This window comes from Chaetodon auriga, chromosome 20 (genome assembly GCF_051107435.1).
Source record: "Chaetodon auriga isolate fChaAug3 chromosome 20, fChaAug3.hap1, whole genome shotgun sequence".
Taxonomy (NCBI): Eukaryota; Metazoa; Chordata; class Actinopteri; order Chaetodontiformes; family Chaetodontidae; genus Chaetodon; species Chaetodon auriga.
Genome location: NC_135093.1, coordinates 4,302,339 through 4,319,261, shown reverse-complemented (window position 1 = coordinate 4,319,261; position 16,923 = coordinate 4,302,339). Strand labels below are relative to the sequence as shown.

The 16,923-nt window shown below is 45.7% G+C and overlaps 1 protein-coding gene across 12 annotated transcripts in view; it reads right to left on the bottom strand.

Annotated features, from left to right (window-relative positions):
• The window catches only part of tanc2b (tetratricopeptide repeat, ankyrin repeat and coiled-coil containing 2b), a 134,127-nt gene that overhangs the window by 12,292 nt on the left and 104,912 nt on the right, over nucleotides 1-16,923 (bottom strand). For 9 of the 12 annotated variants that reach the window (XM_076759429.1, XM_076759430.1, XM_076759431.1 and 6 more), the window contains 13 exons: nucleotides 11,945-11,983; nucleotides 10,541-10,822; nucleotides 10,253-10,377; nucleotides 8,127-8,358; nucleotides 6,350-6,519; nucleotides 5,688-5,966; nucleotides 4,659-4,826; nucleotides 3,369-3,529; nucleotides 2,663-2,771; nucleotides 2,437-2,559; nucleotides 2,000-2,236; nucleotides 1,706-1,912; nucleotides 692-785 (listed from right to left, as the gene is read on the bottom strand). In XM_076759429.1, the coding sequence (XP_076615544.1) occupies nucleotides 692-785; nucleotides 1,706-1,912; nucleotides 2,000-2,236; nucleotides 2,437-2,559; nucleotides 2,663-2,771; nucleotides 3,369-3,529; nucleotides 4,659-4,826; nucleotides 5,688-5,966; nucleotides 6,350-6,519; nucleotides 8,127-8,358; nucleotides 10,253-10,377; nucleotides 10,541-10,822; nucleotides 11,945-11,983 (2,226 nt within the window). The remainder of the gene's footprint in view (nucleotides 1-691; nucleotides 786-1,705; nucleotides 1,913-1,999; nucleotides 2,237-2,436; nucleotides 2,560-2,662; nucleotides 2,772-3,368; nucleotides 3,530-4,658; nucleotides 4,827-5,687; nucleotides 5,967-6,349; nucleotides 6,520-8,126; nucleotides 8,359-10,252; nucleotides 10,378-10,540; nucleotides 10,823-11,944; nucleotides 11,984-16,923) is intronic. The other 3 variants (XM_076759432.1, XM_076759433.1, XM_076759440.1) reach the window with 1 other exon arrangement.

The window sequence follows — 16,923 nt, the reverse complement described above, 5'->3', positions numbered from 1 at the left end:
TTTAGTTTCAACCCGTCGACTCTCTGCTGGAAGGACGCTTTGATCTGCACAGTTCAGCAAGTATATCCGCACACGCCGATACGCCTCCAGCTGCTGTAAAGAATAATGTATTTTCAGCCGACCTATCCAGTAACACTGCGATTACAAGTCATCTTCCAGAACAACCGTCATCCTTATAGACGATGAAAGCAGGGCTGAGTGAGTCCTTCAGCTGACAGTGAGGAGCAGCTTTCCCATCACGGCGGCCGGGGGAATAAGCAATGAGCTTTGATGGCTTTAGGTTACAATGATACAGAACATTTCCCAACAGCCTGCCACAGGGCAAGCCGTTTCTGGGCGCCCTGGATCACAAACATCCTCCCCCCCGCCTCCCCCTCTTCTGTGTGAGCCCAGCCCCGTCTGTGCTCCAATGACACCACTGCACTGCCATCAGCATCTGACGCAGCAGCAGCAGCAGCAGCAGCAGCAGCAGCAGCAGCAGCAGACACACAAGAACGATCGCTCATATCCGCACTGCAGCGCTCCGCCTCGCGCAGACAAACCCTGAGTCTCAGGACAAACTAGTGTATTTTTGCATGAAGTCCAGGGATTTCACAGCTACATGAACCACTAAGCGTTCACAGCCCTCCGTCAGCGCTGCATGCAGGGTTTTATTGGTGTAATAATGTCTGGCTGCAGTAGGTATTCCCACCTGTCTCCCCCCACAGAGTGTCAAAGTTATTGATCTGGGCCCGCTCCACCTCCTCTTCATCTTTCTCTGGCAGGTCCAGCAGGTAGGACACGATCTGACGGGGGACAAGATTCAAGAAGACGCAGATTAATGTCCAAGTTTACTTTAATCAGATAAAAGATAAAAATAAAACCACCTGTTATCATAAATCTACTTTCCTTTTGAATTGAATTTTATTGAAAAGGCTGAATTTATGTGACTGACAGTCATCATTAGCAACGACATCAATCACCACATTTCCATCAGCTTCGGCCTATTTAAAGCCTCAGGATTTACCACATAAAGTTGATTCATACATGGTTCCTCTCGCCCTTAATTGGCCCTCTTTACATCTTTCTATCTCCATAACTTCCATCATACTCCCAGTCTTTATCCTTCGCTCTCTCTAAAATTCAAATTAGTGTAAGTTTACTGGTCTGCGAAGAGATTTGTGCTTCCTCTCTGAGTCTGTTTGATTAAATATTTCACCGTCTGATTCGTCTCTCCTGGCGCTCACATTTAGTGTGTTTTGAAAATTAAACTGCAGTGAAACATATGACAAACAAATCACGGTATTACTAAGAAAAGTAGCGTCATGCAGTGTCAACGTGTCGGCGCTGTCTGCTGTCTGTCCTGTGACCCAACGAGCAGCTTCAGCAGCTGTTCTGGTGTCTCTCAACAACCTCGGTGTGAACACAGACTGTCGCAATAATGACTACATCCAACATTTTCCTCTAGCAAAATCTACCTCAACAGATATCAACCTTTAAGACAGAAGCGCTCCAAAAAGTAAAATGAGCGTTGGAGTTAGAGGCGCTATGGAAGCAGTAATAGTTACAGGAGCTCATTTTATGCCTTTAATCATTTTAGCTTTAAGACTCAGAGTCCCTAAAAGAGCTGAAGACTTCATTATGTCTCACTGGAGGGTACAATAATCAAACCATGACACCACCGTCACCCCCATCGCCCTCCTCCACCCCCACCCCCCCACCGCACCTCTGTGTATCCCATACTGGCTGCAGCGATGAGGGCCTGCTGGACCGCGTGGCTCTTGGTGAAGGCCGCCTGTTGTTGGGTTTGTGGTGACTGCTGCTGCGGCCCCATGCCCCAGTCACACTGGATGAGGAACTTCACCACCTCCATGTGGCCCCTCAGGGCCGCGTGAACCAGGGCGCACTGGCTGTTCTTATCCAGGTGGTCCACCTGTTGACGGAACGTTGATCAGGAAGGCGAACAGCAAGGACAATACAGCGCCACTCCCCACACACTCTCCCTTTTTTTATCACTCACCTTCGCTCTCCTGCGGCAAAGCGCGGTCACGATGGCCATGTGTCCCCCAGCGGCAGCGTAGCCCAGCGGCGTGAGGCCGCTCTCAGACGGGGCGTCGACAGAGGCGCCGAACTCGAGCAGCAGAGCCACCATGTCCATGTAGCCCAGGTGTGAGTGGACGCACAGGACGGGGGCGTTGTTCAGCACCTCTGTACGGTAGTTAACATTGGCCCCGCCCAGCATCAGCAGCCGGCTCACCTGGACACACAAACACAAACAAAGATGGAAAAAAAAACACGGAATGAGGAAATAAAAAGTTACCTGAGCAAAGCAGAACTTAGAATATTGAAACTATCTCAGTCCAGAGAGAGGAAGATTTCCATGAAGCACATTTCAGAAGCAGATTGGAACATGTTGAAATATTCTGTAAGTATGACTCCTCTCTGCTCTGCCTGTACCTTGATGTTGGGAGTGTAGAGGTTTCGGAGTGAAGAAAGTGCAGCTGAAAGGCCCTCTGTGCTGTAGGATACCCACAGGCCTTGCAAGATAGATGAGGAAACCCCGACTTTCTTGCTGAGACCCTTGAACACAGAGATAGAGTGTAAATATTCATTACTGTGGAGCCAGACCGCAGCTGTGTGTGTGTGTGTGTGTGTGCGTGCGTGGAGACAAATAATGGTATACCTTGAAGATATGTGCTTTGAGGATGTGATGGCCCAGCTCAATAGTCTGCTGCCTGTTCAGCTTGTTCTCCTGCCGAGAGAACCAGAAGGCCAGTAGCGTGTGACCGCTCCTGCAGAGAGGACCAACACGCAATCTTTCAATACTTCAGACTGACTCATCAGGTCATTACATCGCCTTATCGTCTGCACAGTTGGTGCAGTCGGTTTTAATTAAGGAACAGGAAATAAAACATTCCGCACGCTAGATAAACATAATGTTCCTGCAGCTAAAAGAGAGGCTTCTTTTTATACAGCGACAGTCACGGCTGTGGCCTTAAAATGACATTCTGGGATGTTACACACGACACAGAAGCAACAAGAATCAGTAAATGTCATATTTTTGGTAAAGAAAGTGGTGAATGGGAACTTTTGAATGGGATTAAATACTGTGTAATTCTATTCCTTAAATTATAAAATCAATATATTTCAGAATAAAAGACCTTTTCATGTTTTCATAATGATATTCAATCAGAATTAGTAACAGCTGAGATTTAGTGATTTCGTATTTGTGGAGCAGCAGATGAAGATAAGACATACAACTAATGATTCAGTCACTTCTGAAGCTACTTCATGTTTCCAGATGGGAAAATTCAACAACTGCTGCTTCCTTCCAGCAGCAGTCGTCTTCATTACAGACAGTCCGGTCCCTTCCAGCCCGCCGTCCTCACCTCGGATCGCAGAGGAACTTGGTCTTTTCTCCTTCCTCTCTCCAGATCAGCCACTCCCTGAAGGAGGGGTGCACGAACATCCTGGTGCCGTCCCTCCTCTTCACCAGGAAGACCGACAGGTTGTCCACACGCTGCTGGAAATCCTCCCAGTCCAGCGTGCCCTGCAGCACACAGTGTCTCAGAGTGAGTTATCATTTCTAGCTGCCTCGTGCTGATATTAGCCAGTTCTCTCAGCGTGGAACGACTCGCTTCACTGCAATCTGTTCCTGGAAGTTCTGTTTCTATGATAATGGATGAAATATTTAATGTTTAGACATTTACGAGCACAGAGTGAATTAACCTCAGCGCTCAGTAAACACACACAAAAAAAAATCTTTCTTTCATCTTGATAGCAAGCTGAAGAGCACTTCTGCATGCGTCAGTCTTCCAGCACAAATTCAATAAAACCTGCATTTAATCAGTTTTTCATTCGAGTAAAGAAAAAAAAAAAAGATGATGTTTTCTTTAAATCGTTAAAGCCTCTAAAAACTTGTATCTCTAAAGGACATTTAATATTCATTGATAAATAACCAACAGTTCAGGGTAAGTTAAAAATTCAATCGTCAGAATTCAATCGTTTGCACTCCAGCGACAGTTTTCTGAGGAGGTGAACCTCGCTCCATCCTCGCTGTGAGCGACTGAGCCGTTCCAGGACGCCCCTTTCACACCTGATCATGACACTCTCACCTGTTACCAATCAACCTGTTTACCTGTGGAACGTTCCAAACAGGTGTTTTTGGAGCGTTCCACATCATCTCAGTCTTTTGCTGCTCCTGAACCAACTTGTTGGAAACGTGTTGCAAAAACCAGAGAAGTTAATGAGGTCGATCGTTAAATATTTTGCTTGTGTGGATTAGCCAGTTAAAATAAAACACAGAAATGTGATACAAACGACCTGAAACTGTTCTAATGTGGCAGGAAACCTCATCCCTCACAGTAACACGCTGGCTGAAGAAATCCGTCTTCAGTCCCTTTAATCCTGCCTGACTGCGTTAAATAAACATGTGATGACATGCTCTGGTTTCCGATTGAATCAGAGTATTTTAGCTGAAGGACGGAGTAAAAATCACAGATCAGCTGGAGACGACTTCACACGGCAACCAAGACCTTTTCATAAACCCCATATTTAATGCACATAAAAATCCTGCTCTTTAAATGAGAAGTTTGACTTTGATGCTGACTGGATCAGCGAGGCCATTTTATAATACATCAATTCCCTTCAAAAGGTCTGGTATATTTTAGGACGGCTACCTGCAGTGAACCAGCGTTGATGGCCTGATATATCTGCTCATCGGTCAGCGGATGGAGCGAGGCCACGGCCACGTTGAGCAGAGGCAGCGCCCGCTCGAATGACGACTGCGTGGGGAAGCGCATGTTGCACTGCAGCAGGTACACCTCCGCCAGGTTGACTGGAACCACCTGAAGAAGGAGGGAGAGAGCGTGAATCGCACCGCTGGCTTCCTCTGGATCGGCTCTACAGAACATGAATGATGCATCGTGTTTGTACAGCACGTCTTCAACTATTCCACGTGGTCTTCCTCAGAGAGAAGAATGTGAATTTATAAGCTGTCATTTCTTATGGAGTCTGGAAGCACTTCTGAATACATGAAATTAAATGAATCTGGGGGTATGAGATAACATATTTCATTATGAAATGCACACTAAAACAATTCAGCTGCATTATTTATCAAAAAGGTGTGCGGCTCCTCCAGTCAAAGACTTCATGAAACTACTTTTACGCAAAGCATGCCAGAGTGCAGATAAATAAAAATGCTTTTCAAGCGCTGCCTTTGCAGATTATGAGCACCAAATTTAGTCTGACACAGTGGGCCCCCCCTCATCTGGACCCTCCAAACACCTCCTCATCTCTGTCCTTTTGCTATGGATTAAGGAGTTACGCTTTAGGCCCTGTTTTCTCAGCCTATATTTTTTGACATTTTGGCAAACTGGCACCGTAACAAGTATGCTGAATTAGCTATTAGCAGTTCCTGTTTGCAATGTGATCATTCATGTACAGATAACTAGAAGCAGATCACTTTGATACTAAGGAAAACTTGGTGATTCTAAGGCAAGTTCTGCAGCAAGGAACATCTATTTTTCTAGGATTTCTAGGCGGATTAATGGATGTTTATTCACGACGTCGCACTTCATCTAACAATATGTGTATCACATCTATGTGTTCAGATTTGGGTGAATTATGAGCCTCGCATCTCTCACTCATGCCACTCGAGTCTCAGCTACACCCGTGAAGACCCTTACGAACAGGCAATAGCTCAGTACCTTATAGCTGGAGCTTTTGAGGACAAGGTAGCCCTTTTCGATGAGGTCAAAGGTGAGCTTGAGGTACAGATAGGAGCCCTGGCTCAGGGCTTTGAGGTGCGCACTGAGCTTGCCGAAGGTGGTGTTGTCCATCTTGCCGTTGAGCGAGATGTTGTTCTGGATCTCCGGGCTGCTGTGGATGCGGTGCAGGATGTAGCCCTGCAGGTCCTGGTCTATGGCGTCGTTCTCCTCCAGGCCGTCCAGAGAGATGCGGTGGAACGGCAGCGCGTTGGTGATCTCCTGAACAGCCAGCGACTCGTTTTTAGACACGGCAGCTCGATAAATCTGGCAGCAGCCTTACACGCTTGCAATGGTTCATATACAGGTCAAGAACAAAGTATAACATGCACTTAATTAATTTCCCATGAATGAAAGGTACAGGGAGGGAAAAAAGCCAGATTATAAATAGACTTTTTTCATGCTCTCTGCATAATAGAGGAAATATGAAAAGGTCAGAGACAAAGAGGGCAGAACTGTATTCAAGACAAACTCAACAGTCAGTCAGGGACCTCCAGCTGATGCAAAAATAACCTGCTGGTAACGCTGATGTAAAAACCCTCCACGCTGAATTAAAAACACAACTTTCTGAGTCTGACTGAATGTGAAACAGCAGATTCATTCACCTGTAACGTAGTTCTGACTGTGACCACCAGCTTGAGCCAGGGAGGGAACTTGTTGATGGTTTTGGTGAGGAAGGACACAATGGTGTCTCCGTAGTCCGGCTTGTGGAACTCTGCTTCATTCAGACCGTCAATGAGGATGATGAGGTCCTCCTCGGAGTTGATCTTCCTCTCTGAAAAAGGACGGCATATCTATATAAATGACAGACTGCAATGAAAAAAGTTCTCCATCTTTAGCTTCAAGATTCATTCTTAGCTGAGCCACAGTCACATTTCACTCATCACAGGTTTTGTTTTGGTCTCTTGGGACAATATTATTACCTGTGAAGGTCAGTTTGGCGAGTGAGGAGGTTTGAGGAAAAGTCAGTTCCAGCACAGAGATTAGGAACGTTGATCTTGATCATATTGAGCACATCGAGCACAAGAAGCATCTAATATCATGCACCAAAGGTTCCAGTCAACGAATAAATTGGATACTGAGGTCTGAAGGGGCATCAATAATAAATAGCCTGAAGCACTGTATTTGAATGAGGCAAATACCTTTAAATTATTACAAATTCAAGATTATTCTGAAGAGCGTGAAAACATTCAGACGAACAGAGCAAAATAAATCAAGGTTACACCGAGCGGGTGAGAGGCAGAAAGACTCTGAAAGGCCTTCTAATCACCTGGAGCTGTGGATTACTGTAGTCCTCTGATTCTGTATAAACAGAGCATTTTTCTTTTTTTAATGCAACAGATTATTACTTTATACAGATGATTTCAGACATCCAGACGCTCCAGAAGAGATAAATCCAGTGTTGTTGTGCTTTTCCCTTTAAGTTCTGGAGAACAGACATTTTTCTTGAACAGTCGCATCACAGAATAAAGTCTTAATGCTGCGAATCGATCATTTTAAAACAGTTTTTGCGTGATATTATTGTTGTTTTGGACCTTCAGTCCATTCTGTGAGCTTTGATCTCTGTGTTGGGGTTTAAACCACCATGAACGCATTCAGATTTGGGAGTTAACAACAGTAGTGGAATGTAACTCAGTATATTTACTCAAGTACTGTATTTAAGTACAAATTCAAGGTACTTGAACTTTACTTGAGTGTTTCCATTTTACTCTGCTCTACCTCACCACATCTCAGAGGCAGATATTCTTCTTTTTACATGTGTCTGGCAGCTTTAGTTACTTTTCAGATTACAAATTTTCATACCTGTTCTGTCCAGTGAAAACCACATATCTCCAAATTCTGTGATTTTTGGTGTTTTCTCATAAACTGAAGTTTTCCTTTATGTGTTAAGAAACTCCTCCTCCTTCAGCTAAATAAACTCTTTCTTGGATCAGCTGGAAAAGACGTCGTCACAAAGATGAAAACAGGCTGTTTTTCTGTCTTTACAGATACGTGGTTCTCAGAGGACATCAACACCACAAACACATGATGATCTTATAGAATATGATGTGTTGCTGTAGATTAAACGAGCCCACGGTCTATAAAGTAGTTCAAATGAGCTCAACCTTAAACATCTCCAGCAGTAAAATGCAGCAAACACATTAATGCCGCATTAATATTCATCCCCAAACATCAGATATGATAGAAAAACACTGACAGGGAATATTTTACTGCACTATGAGTACTTTTACTTGTGATGCTTTGATAACATTTATTTGAAAATACTTACAAACTTAGTAAGTAAGTAAGGTTTTGACTGCAGTACTTTTACTTCAGTGAGTGATCTGCACCATTCCTCCACCCACCGCTACCTCACACTGTTTCCAACTGCAAGCTTTTCACCTTTGTAAAGTGCATCCAGGGGCTCTAGGACCCCCCTCCTGAAGGAGGCCAGGGGGTCCTGGACGCAGGAGCGCAGACTCAGAATGCTCTGGAGGTGAGGCTCCCTCAGCAGCTGCTCCCTGTAGGCAACGAGGTGCGGCGAGCGGCACAGCAGAGCCGCCACGTTGTGCACAAACTCCGGCACCAGGCAGGTGTAGGCGTTATCCGCCTGGCAGTAGTGGTACGCCACCACCTGGGGGCGACAGAGAGTTGGGAGACGATTGCAGGCAGGTCAGAGAAATATAAAGGTGAACACTTCCATTTCCCTCCTGGTAATCCTAACCTTTGCCAGCCTTTGGGTATTGCAAAACTGATTGAAGATCAGTGTCAGGGAGCACGGGAGCCAGATGACACACTTTTAGAAATAATACTTTTTTCAGGGCTCCGTCAGCACAGAGCCAGTTTTCCCAGCGTCTACTACAGCTACAACTCATTTGGGATTGAGTCAACTTCATGGTGGATGATCGCAGTATAATGAAACATAATACTACTCGTTTCGCTGTACGGTTTCAGCTATTAATAATTCATCGCTTCCGGCTGCCAAGAGAGACTGATTCGGAGTTAGCTCATGCATGCTCATGTGTTCGATGATTGTGGCACAAGAAGTCAAGCGTTAAACTGTAATATTTCACAGCCACGTGCTTGAAACATGTTTGAATGAACGACAATGAACGACTGAATGAATGAGAAGCCTTTGGGCGGACATGTCGGGATATTAGAAACTAGTTGGGGGCAGGTGAATTTTCTGAGAGGTTAGCCGGCAAAACAATAGCAGCAGGTGTGACCAGGCGCTCCTGGGGACTGAGAGATCACAAAGAGTTTGGATTTTCGGAGGCAGTGACAGCGATCAGAGGCCAGGGAGGAAAAGGGGATGGAGGAAAATTAAAAAAAAGACTAATCAAAATGGAATGCTAATTTTTGGGCACAATGGAATAAAGGGCTTTAAAACAAAAGGGGTGAAAAACGGGGTGAGCTCAATTATTAATGCACAGAGTTAACAAGATCTAATAGCTTGGCTGGGAAATGGCTTTCTGCAGGTATAAATATTTCATAAGGCTCCCTGGCAAAGTTGTTTTTTCTTTTTTAAACACATCTGCATAATGCATCAGGCTGGGACTGGGGATGCAGATGGCTAAGCAGCAGGGAAGGGGGACCAAGGTACAACAGCAGAACTGAAGAAAAGCAGGGAAGTAATCATCATATAGGCTCGCGTCGCAGACAAGTTAAAACAAGCTAAATACTCCAGGAACGACGCTTTAAAAGGCAGCATTTAAGACAAGAAAGAGCTGCGCCAGAAAAGCCTTTTTAAAAAGAGCTAAAAGCGAAGTCCCAGCTTATCTGCTCCTGTTTTGAAGTCGACCACCTCAGGAGCGAACCCTGTGTGAGCTCATGATAGCTTGCAGGTGGCACGAAACTTTGACTTTCTTTCAAAAGCTTGAATCCGTATCATTTCTCACTGAACCTGAGCCGTGTCCGCGCTCGCACTGTGGAAAGGCGTTTTCAAAAGAGCGAATCATTGGCTATCCCACCACCTATGTCGTCACTAATTGAAAAATTAGGACATAAAAAGCAGCCGTTTAAAATTATCTTGCCGTTTTTCAATTACAGGCGGACTGAGAATTTCACGCTGAACCACAAACACAACGAATTCACCACGATATAAAAAGGGCCGTTTAAGTGATACAGCAATATTTCCTTTTAATAATCATGTGCGCAGCGCTACTCTTTGATGAAGAAAGAAGGAAAGACAGAGCCGACAGTACAGTGGGAAGCAAACGAGGCCCCTGACACTGGGTGTGGGCCGGTAGAAATGCCCAGAAGAGGCCTGAGCTTGTGCATTTCACACAGCAATCAACTGAAAAGCTGGAAATTTCATATTAAAATCACTACAAGCTTCTTTTTGCAGCACCTGGCTGAGAAATAAATCATTTGTATGTGTAAAAGAAGCCAGTGGGAGAGGAAGAAGTCGACCCATTGACCACAAATCTTCCCACCCACGTTATCTCAGAAGTCTTAAAGGTGTTTTGTCTGTAAACACAGGCTGAAATTAACACGTGTGTGTACATGGTCACAGGTGTATCTGGTACCTGAGACGCCAGCCTCCTCATGGCTTCTTCCTGACGTCGCCTCATCTCAGGGGTCCCGGGACAGCTGCCTCCTCCCAGGGTGCCGTGAGTGGGCTGGGGCTGGGTGAGAGGGAGCCCCTCTCCATCTGGACACAAGACGGCACAACACACTAACACGTGGCACATTCATGCAATCTCTTCACACTGTTATTCTCACAAGAAAGGCTGCAGCGAGACGGTCCAGCGTTTCTGAAAAACTCTCATTTTAAGCCATCTTCAAACCACATGCAGGCATTGGTGAGTGCATACGTTTGGGTGAGGCCTGAGGGCTGTCGGAGGCGATCTGTCTCATGCGGGTGCCGTGGCAGCTGAGCGCCACCAGGCGGGAGATGATCGCGGTCTTGCCGAAGCCGATGTTCCCCACCACCGCCACGCCACGGTTGGTGCTGGCGTTGGGGCTGTTGAGGTGGGCGTCGATCTCCTGGAAGAGCCACTCGCGGCCCGTGAAGACGGAGTCCATGGTGATGCTGGGCACCTCAAACAGCAGAGGTTTGAGGGCGATGTCTTGAGGCCGATAGGGTGCAAAACGCACTGGTGGGTCGGGAGAAATCGAGGACCAGTTAGTGATATTACAGTCACAAGCCTCATTTATATACTTAATGTTTTAGAGTTCGAGCAGATATACCATATATCATACAAAATATGTATATAAACACATAAAAAAAACTCCATATCGATACATTAAGTCGTACTAATACAATCAATATCTGTGTTTTCTAACGAGGGATATTCATTGTTGCTTTCACTAGTGTTCAAGGTTACAAATATCAAGATAAAAATAAAGGACAAACAATGATATTCATGTCAGGTATCACTGAAGATTGACACCAGTGAAAAGAGGTAATAACCTGCAGGAAGGGTTTACGCTGACGGGTCAATGATTCACTTATGAAAGGAAAGTCAAACGCTCCAGGACTCTGAGGCAAACTGCAACCATAAATTCTGGAAAGACACCGCAGATGGAGCGGCCGCACACAAAATGGCCTCGGTAGGATAAATCTGAGCAGGTTCGGAAAATAAAAAGTATTCACTCTGATCTCACTTTAAAGTTGAATTTGGAATAATATATTTCAGACATTCAGGATCCAAAGGGAGGGACTGCTTTAACAGTCCAGCCCTGTGAGCTTCAGGCGCATTTTGTTGCAAAAGCACATTTGCACAAAGTCAAGGGAGTGACTACTTTAACAGCCACTGCCGACTGTTGATTCTACTCACTAGGGGGAGTCATTAAACTAAAGTCCTCCAGAGGTTGGGCATCTTTTCAGCAGAACATATGGACCATTAAAGACTAATGAGGCTAAAATGAATCTGGTATGAACTTCAGAAGCCGTGTGATAAATTCAGTGTAAAATTTCGTCGGCTGCTTCTGGGTGTCATCTCCTGGGTGCCGTCTTAAAAACCGGTTTGAGCTTTGAGAGTAAAAACATGCTCTCTTCTATCTGGTGTGTCATTTCTTGAAATGTTATCTCAGCATCTGGTAATTACGTCTGATTTAGAATGTGAGCGGTACGTGAATAATCCAAGCGCTTCGCTGGCGAGAGCGCGCGACGCTCCACGAGAGCACTCTGACTTGCAGAACGCTCGCCAGCAAGCGGGACGGCTGAGAGCAGAGCGAGGCTCCTGATGCAACGAATGAAAATTAAAGTAACTTACGTGACTGGGATTGCCAGGCATGGGTGTTATTAGCGGAAGCTGAGACGAACAGCAAGCAGAAGACAGGGAGAGAAAGAAAGAGTGACAGGAGACAGAGTAATGAGAGAGGGAAGAGAGAAAGGCCGTGAGGGCAGGAATGACAACTGGCAGCAGTGTGTAGTGTATCAGAGCTCAGGGCAAGGTGTAGCTCAATGAAAAACACACAAAAACAGAAAAAAAGGAAGCAGCTACAGCATCAGCATGTCATGATGTCAGAAATATATGGGAACCACCAGACCAGGGTCGATCACTAATTGAAACCCCTTGAGTTACATTGAGCGTGTTTCGCAGCATGTTGGGGGGGGGGGGGGGGGGGCTGGGGAAGGTTTGCACTTTTGGGAGAATCTAATTGGTTCCATTGCGCCGAACAAGACCAATCAATCCCAATAAAAATAATTGAATCCAGTTCTAGTAGTAATTCGACCCTGGGATGGGAGCCTCCAACAACCCACTGTGTGTGTTACAGGCCGCTGAAGTTAACCACATCTTAGCATAAAGTAATCAAGACGTGGAGTTATTACAGAAAGCCAGACAAAGCGTAAAATCTGATTTTCACCTCGGCCTTTCTCTTGGCTCCTTCGCTGAATTTGATCAGATTCTTGCAGTGTGCGGTGAGAAATGGCTGCTGGTCAGATGACAGCCAGTGCAGTAGTTCATTTCACACTCTGCAGCGTATTAGCAATAAGCACACAGTGAGTCAGAGCTGTGGGGAATCTGGATCATACATTAGACTGGTCGGATAAGATGGTGAGAGCCTGCAGATTTTTTTTTTTTTTTTTTTTTTTGTGCGTCTGCAGAAACCTTTGTACTCTGTGCAGGTACAGTGCAGATTGTACCAGGAGGCGGGGGGGGGGGGGGGGGGGAGTGTTGCATTAGAGCTGTATGTCTTCTGTAAATGACTCCAGTGTGCTGATTAGGAGCATTGCTACAGAACATAATGAGCTGATATCGCTCTTCATGTATTCCTTTACCACACAGCACCCCAAAGTGCTGTTGCAAGCATGACTTTTTTTTTTTTTCCCCAGGAATGCTAATTATAATGGCAGAGTGAAAAGAAATACGATGATATAATATTCCTACTTATGCAATCAGCAAAAAGTACAAACAGATATACCTGGAAGTGGGTGAAAAGCTGTCCTCGTTCTCTACCGAGCGCACGGCCAGCGCTGCATTTTACTGCACTGAGCTCTGTGCCAGCTGCTGCCCGATGTAATAAAAGACATATTCATCTATACTCCCTGGTCAGATTATTTCAGTGCTAACTCAACAGACACACACACACATAAACACACACAGTCAGAGTGAGACAAAGAGGCAGAGAGCGACTACTCTTATTTTGCCTATAATTCACAAACTGATGTAATATCCTTCCATTCGGGTGTCACGCCGCGAAAGAATGGACCTGATGCAACACTGATGATGGAAAGGCAAAAACTACCCAATGCTGCCATTTATAATAACATAAGCACTGAAGTAAGAGGCTCAATACCCCCAGCTACTCTGTTTTAAGTGGCCCTAATCCAATTATCTTGGGGGTGACTGAATGCCAAACGCGGCCGTAAAGCTCCTGCCGTCCTCGTGGATTTACTAAGCACACCCTCGCACCGTCGGGCACCGTCCTCTGAACGATTACGCCGCTTTGTGCACACTAAGTCGTGCAGCCACTACTGCTCCACTGTGTCAGGTATTCCAGGAAAAAAACATGGCAGCCATGTTGCGAACGGGGGCTGAGGGAGTTGTTTCCAGGACGGTGGAAGCAAATGTGTGTGAGGGATGGATGGATGGATAGCAGTTGCTCATAATCCTGCCCATAACACTCCCCCTCAGGCGATGTTGAGCAAGGTATCACTCCAGCTCCCCCCCCCTCCTCCTCTACCACCAACCCTCCGCGGCCAGACGGAGCGAGAGTCTCAGACGTTTTAATTATTCACCAGGTGAGGATGACTCACGGTGGCTGAACAGCCTTGAGAAGGAGGAAGAGGAGGAGGAGGGAGATGAGAAGCAGAGGAGGAGAGTAACAGAGGAGGGGAAGTGGAGGAGGAGAGAAGGAGAAGGAGAGGAGGGCAGAGTTGGCACAGAGCTGGAGGAGGAGAGGAAATGATGGGAGGAGGAAGAGGAAGAGACGCGGTTTGGGTGATGAAGTCTGTTGTGCTGTGCGGGGTCTGGGGAGTGTGGCGGCGGGTTATCTCAGGTCAGCTGAAAGACTTTTTTGTGGCTGATGTGGGAGTCCGTGGACGTGTGATTTGGTTTCTGCTGTCTGGTTTTTCAGACATACACTTAAAATTTCAGTCTTTTCTTCCAGCAGAGGATGCAGAGCTACAGCTTTCATATGCAACACCAACAGGATCTTACATAATTTGTGTCAGAAAAAAAAAATTGAATCTTATGTAATTTGCACGACAGGGTTAGAGCAACAAAATAAACCTGGATGCATTTCTTCAGACGATGTGTTCTGATCTTCTTTGTGGCTCAAACTGTGCTTTCAAACATACTATTTACTGACCTGCTTTATGTCCAGCAGCCAAACAACAGGGAAAAATGATCAATACCTCACATGAGACGCATACCACATGTCAAACTCTAGATTATTCTAAAGATAATCATCTGAAACTCAGCACTGCTTTGCTGCAGACGTGTTCATGCACTGTCATGAAATCTAGCCTGTTGGGGTTGTGGGGGTTTCTCCTTCAGTCTGTGTTTGCTGTAAATACATGTTTACTATAAACACTACTGTAATTTAAATTGATGTAGACCTGCAGCTGTTTCTTTCAACTGGTGTTCATTAAGGCAGCCTTTATTCAATCCCATGAAAAGACCAAAGCCAGCAACACGTGTTTCAATACATGCAATGCACTGGTTCCTCCTGCCATGTCCTGATAATCTTCTGAAAACCAGTAACAAACATGTAGCTCCATGTTTAAAATGGGCTCAGGAATTTCCTAAAACAACTGACCACTGTAGTTTTTTTTTTTTTTTACAAACATTACTCAAACAGGAATAAATAGTCCTTTTCTTGGGATGAATACACATTCAGAGCTTCAGTGAGTATTTATGACAGCAGGGTGGTGCTTGAAGGATGGAGTTGAGATAAACTACAAGGTCCAGGTTCATCACTACCCACAGAGGTGTGTGGAGCTACATCAGCGCTTGTTAATACAACTTATTTTTGGTATTGGCAATAAGAAAAACACTGAATATCTCCAGCCTTATCCTTTAAATGGATAATCAATTACGGTGTTCACCAGCATTTCCAAGTCTTATTATTGAAGTTGCACCCTCTGTTAGGAAGTTTATAAGGGAGTAATAACAACTCTGGAGTTGAAAATGTTCTTATCAGCAAAAACCTGCAAGCATCCACGAACACAAGGCCTGTTTTGTGTCTGTGAACGGAGGCAGAAAGACAGCGAGGTGGCGAGGGAAGGGGGGGGGGGCAGCGAGCGACAAAGACAAAGAGAGGGAAAGCAAAGATAAACGAGGGAGAAAATGTGTGTGCAGTGTACAGTTATGTGAGTGAGTTTGCGGTGAATAGATAAGGTGGGTGGTAAATCTTAGAGGTAGGCAGGCAGGAGCACAAGAAGGTCCATTACAGTCTGACTCACTCTCCTCAAAACAGCAGCACAGCTCGGGCCCCCGATGGCCGGCATCAAAAGAAGCTTCGACAAAACCGACCGAGAGAGAGAAAGCTGCATCTGTCAGCTGGTTACCACCTGACCAACAGCACATAACCAGCAGTCTTCATCTCCTCTGGAAGCCTGCATCCAGCCGTCTCTCATGCAGAACAACAAACCAGCCTCTTTCTGTGATGCACAATATGTTCAAAGACGTGTGCTTCCTGAAGTTTACTGATACTGTAATGACTGCAGGCGATGGAATGAGTGCTCTATTTGATGGAGACGGTAGAGGAAAGGGACAAGGGATGACATGAGGCAAAGGGACAGATGCAGGGACGGATGGGATTTGTCCTCATATCATCTGTTAGAGCTGCAATGATTAGTCGATAGAAAGAAAATTAATTGCCAACTCTTTTAACATCAGTAGCTGAAGTCAAACATTTGCTGGTTCCAGCTTCTTAAATTAGAAGATTTGCTGCTTTTCTTTGTCATTTATGGTAGTAAATGAAGGGTTTTAGACTGTTGGTTGGCCAAAAGAAGCAATCTGAAGACATCACTTTGGACTCTGGGAAACTGTGATGAGCATTTCTCACATTTTCCAGACCAAATAATCATCAAAATAATCGGCAGACTAATCGATAATGGAAATAATTGGTAGTTGCAGCGCTGTCGCCTGCAGGGAAAAGCCCTGCTCTTCCAAGTCACTTGCCTCCATGTCCTGTCTCCCTTTGTCTCATTCTCTGTCTCTCCTGGTGAAAGTGCAGGAGCAGTGCACTCAGGGAGGCTCTGACACTGATCCGAGGAGGCAGAACGCATGCTAGGACGCAGTCGGTTGGCATGTAAACACACTTGGCTGCCCTTAGAGGAGGAAGGTTGAAACAAGTGGCTCTGGCAGTAACAGTGAAGCTCTGAGAAGAACTCGCTCCTCTCTAACCTCTTCTGTTTCTCCGCGTCCATCTCCATCTCTCTCCCTTCCTTCCCCTTTCTTTCCAACACTCTCACTCTGCGTCTGTCTGCAGCTTCCACCCTCGGGCGGAGGAATCACATCGCGGCTCAGCCGAGCACACTCTCAGCTAAGTGGGGTCTTAACAGGTGTTTAAAACACACAGGGACGCATATTTGTGTTCGCTTGGATGGCAGAGGGCTGCCATTACGGTGCTCATTACTGGCTAAGTGACAGAGGGAGAAGAGCGAGGGGACACATAATGTTGTGACATAAGGCCATTTGGTGAGGAGGCTGAGGAGGTTTGCTCGATCACAGAGGCGCTCGCTGTGTCCTAGACTTGAACAGTGTGCAGTGGAGCTCACGCTGACTGTGAATGTTAAGAA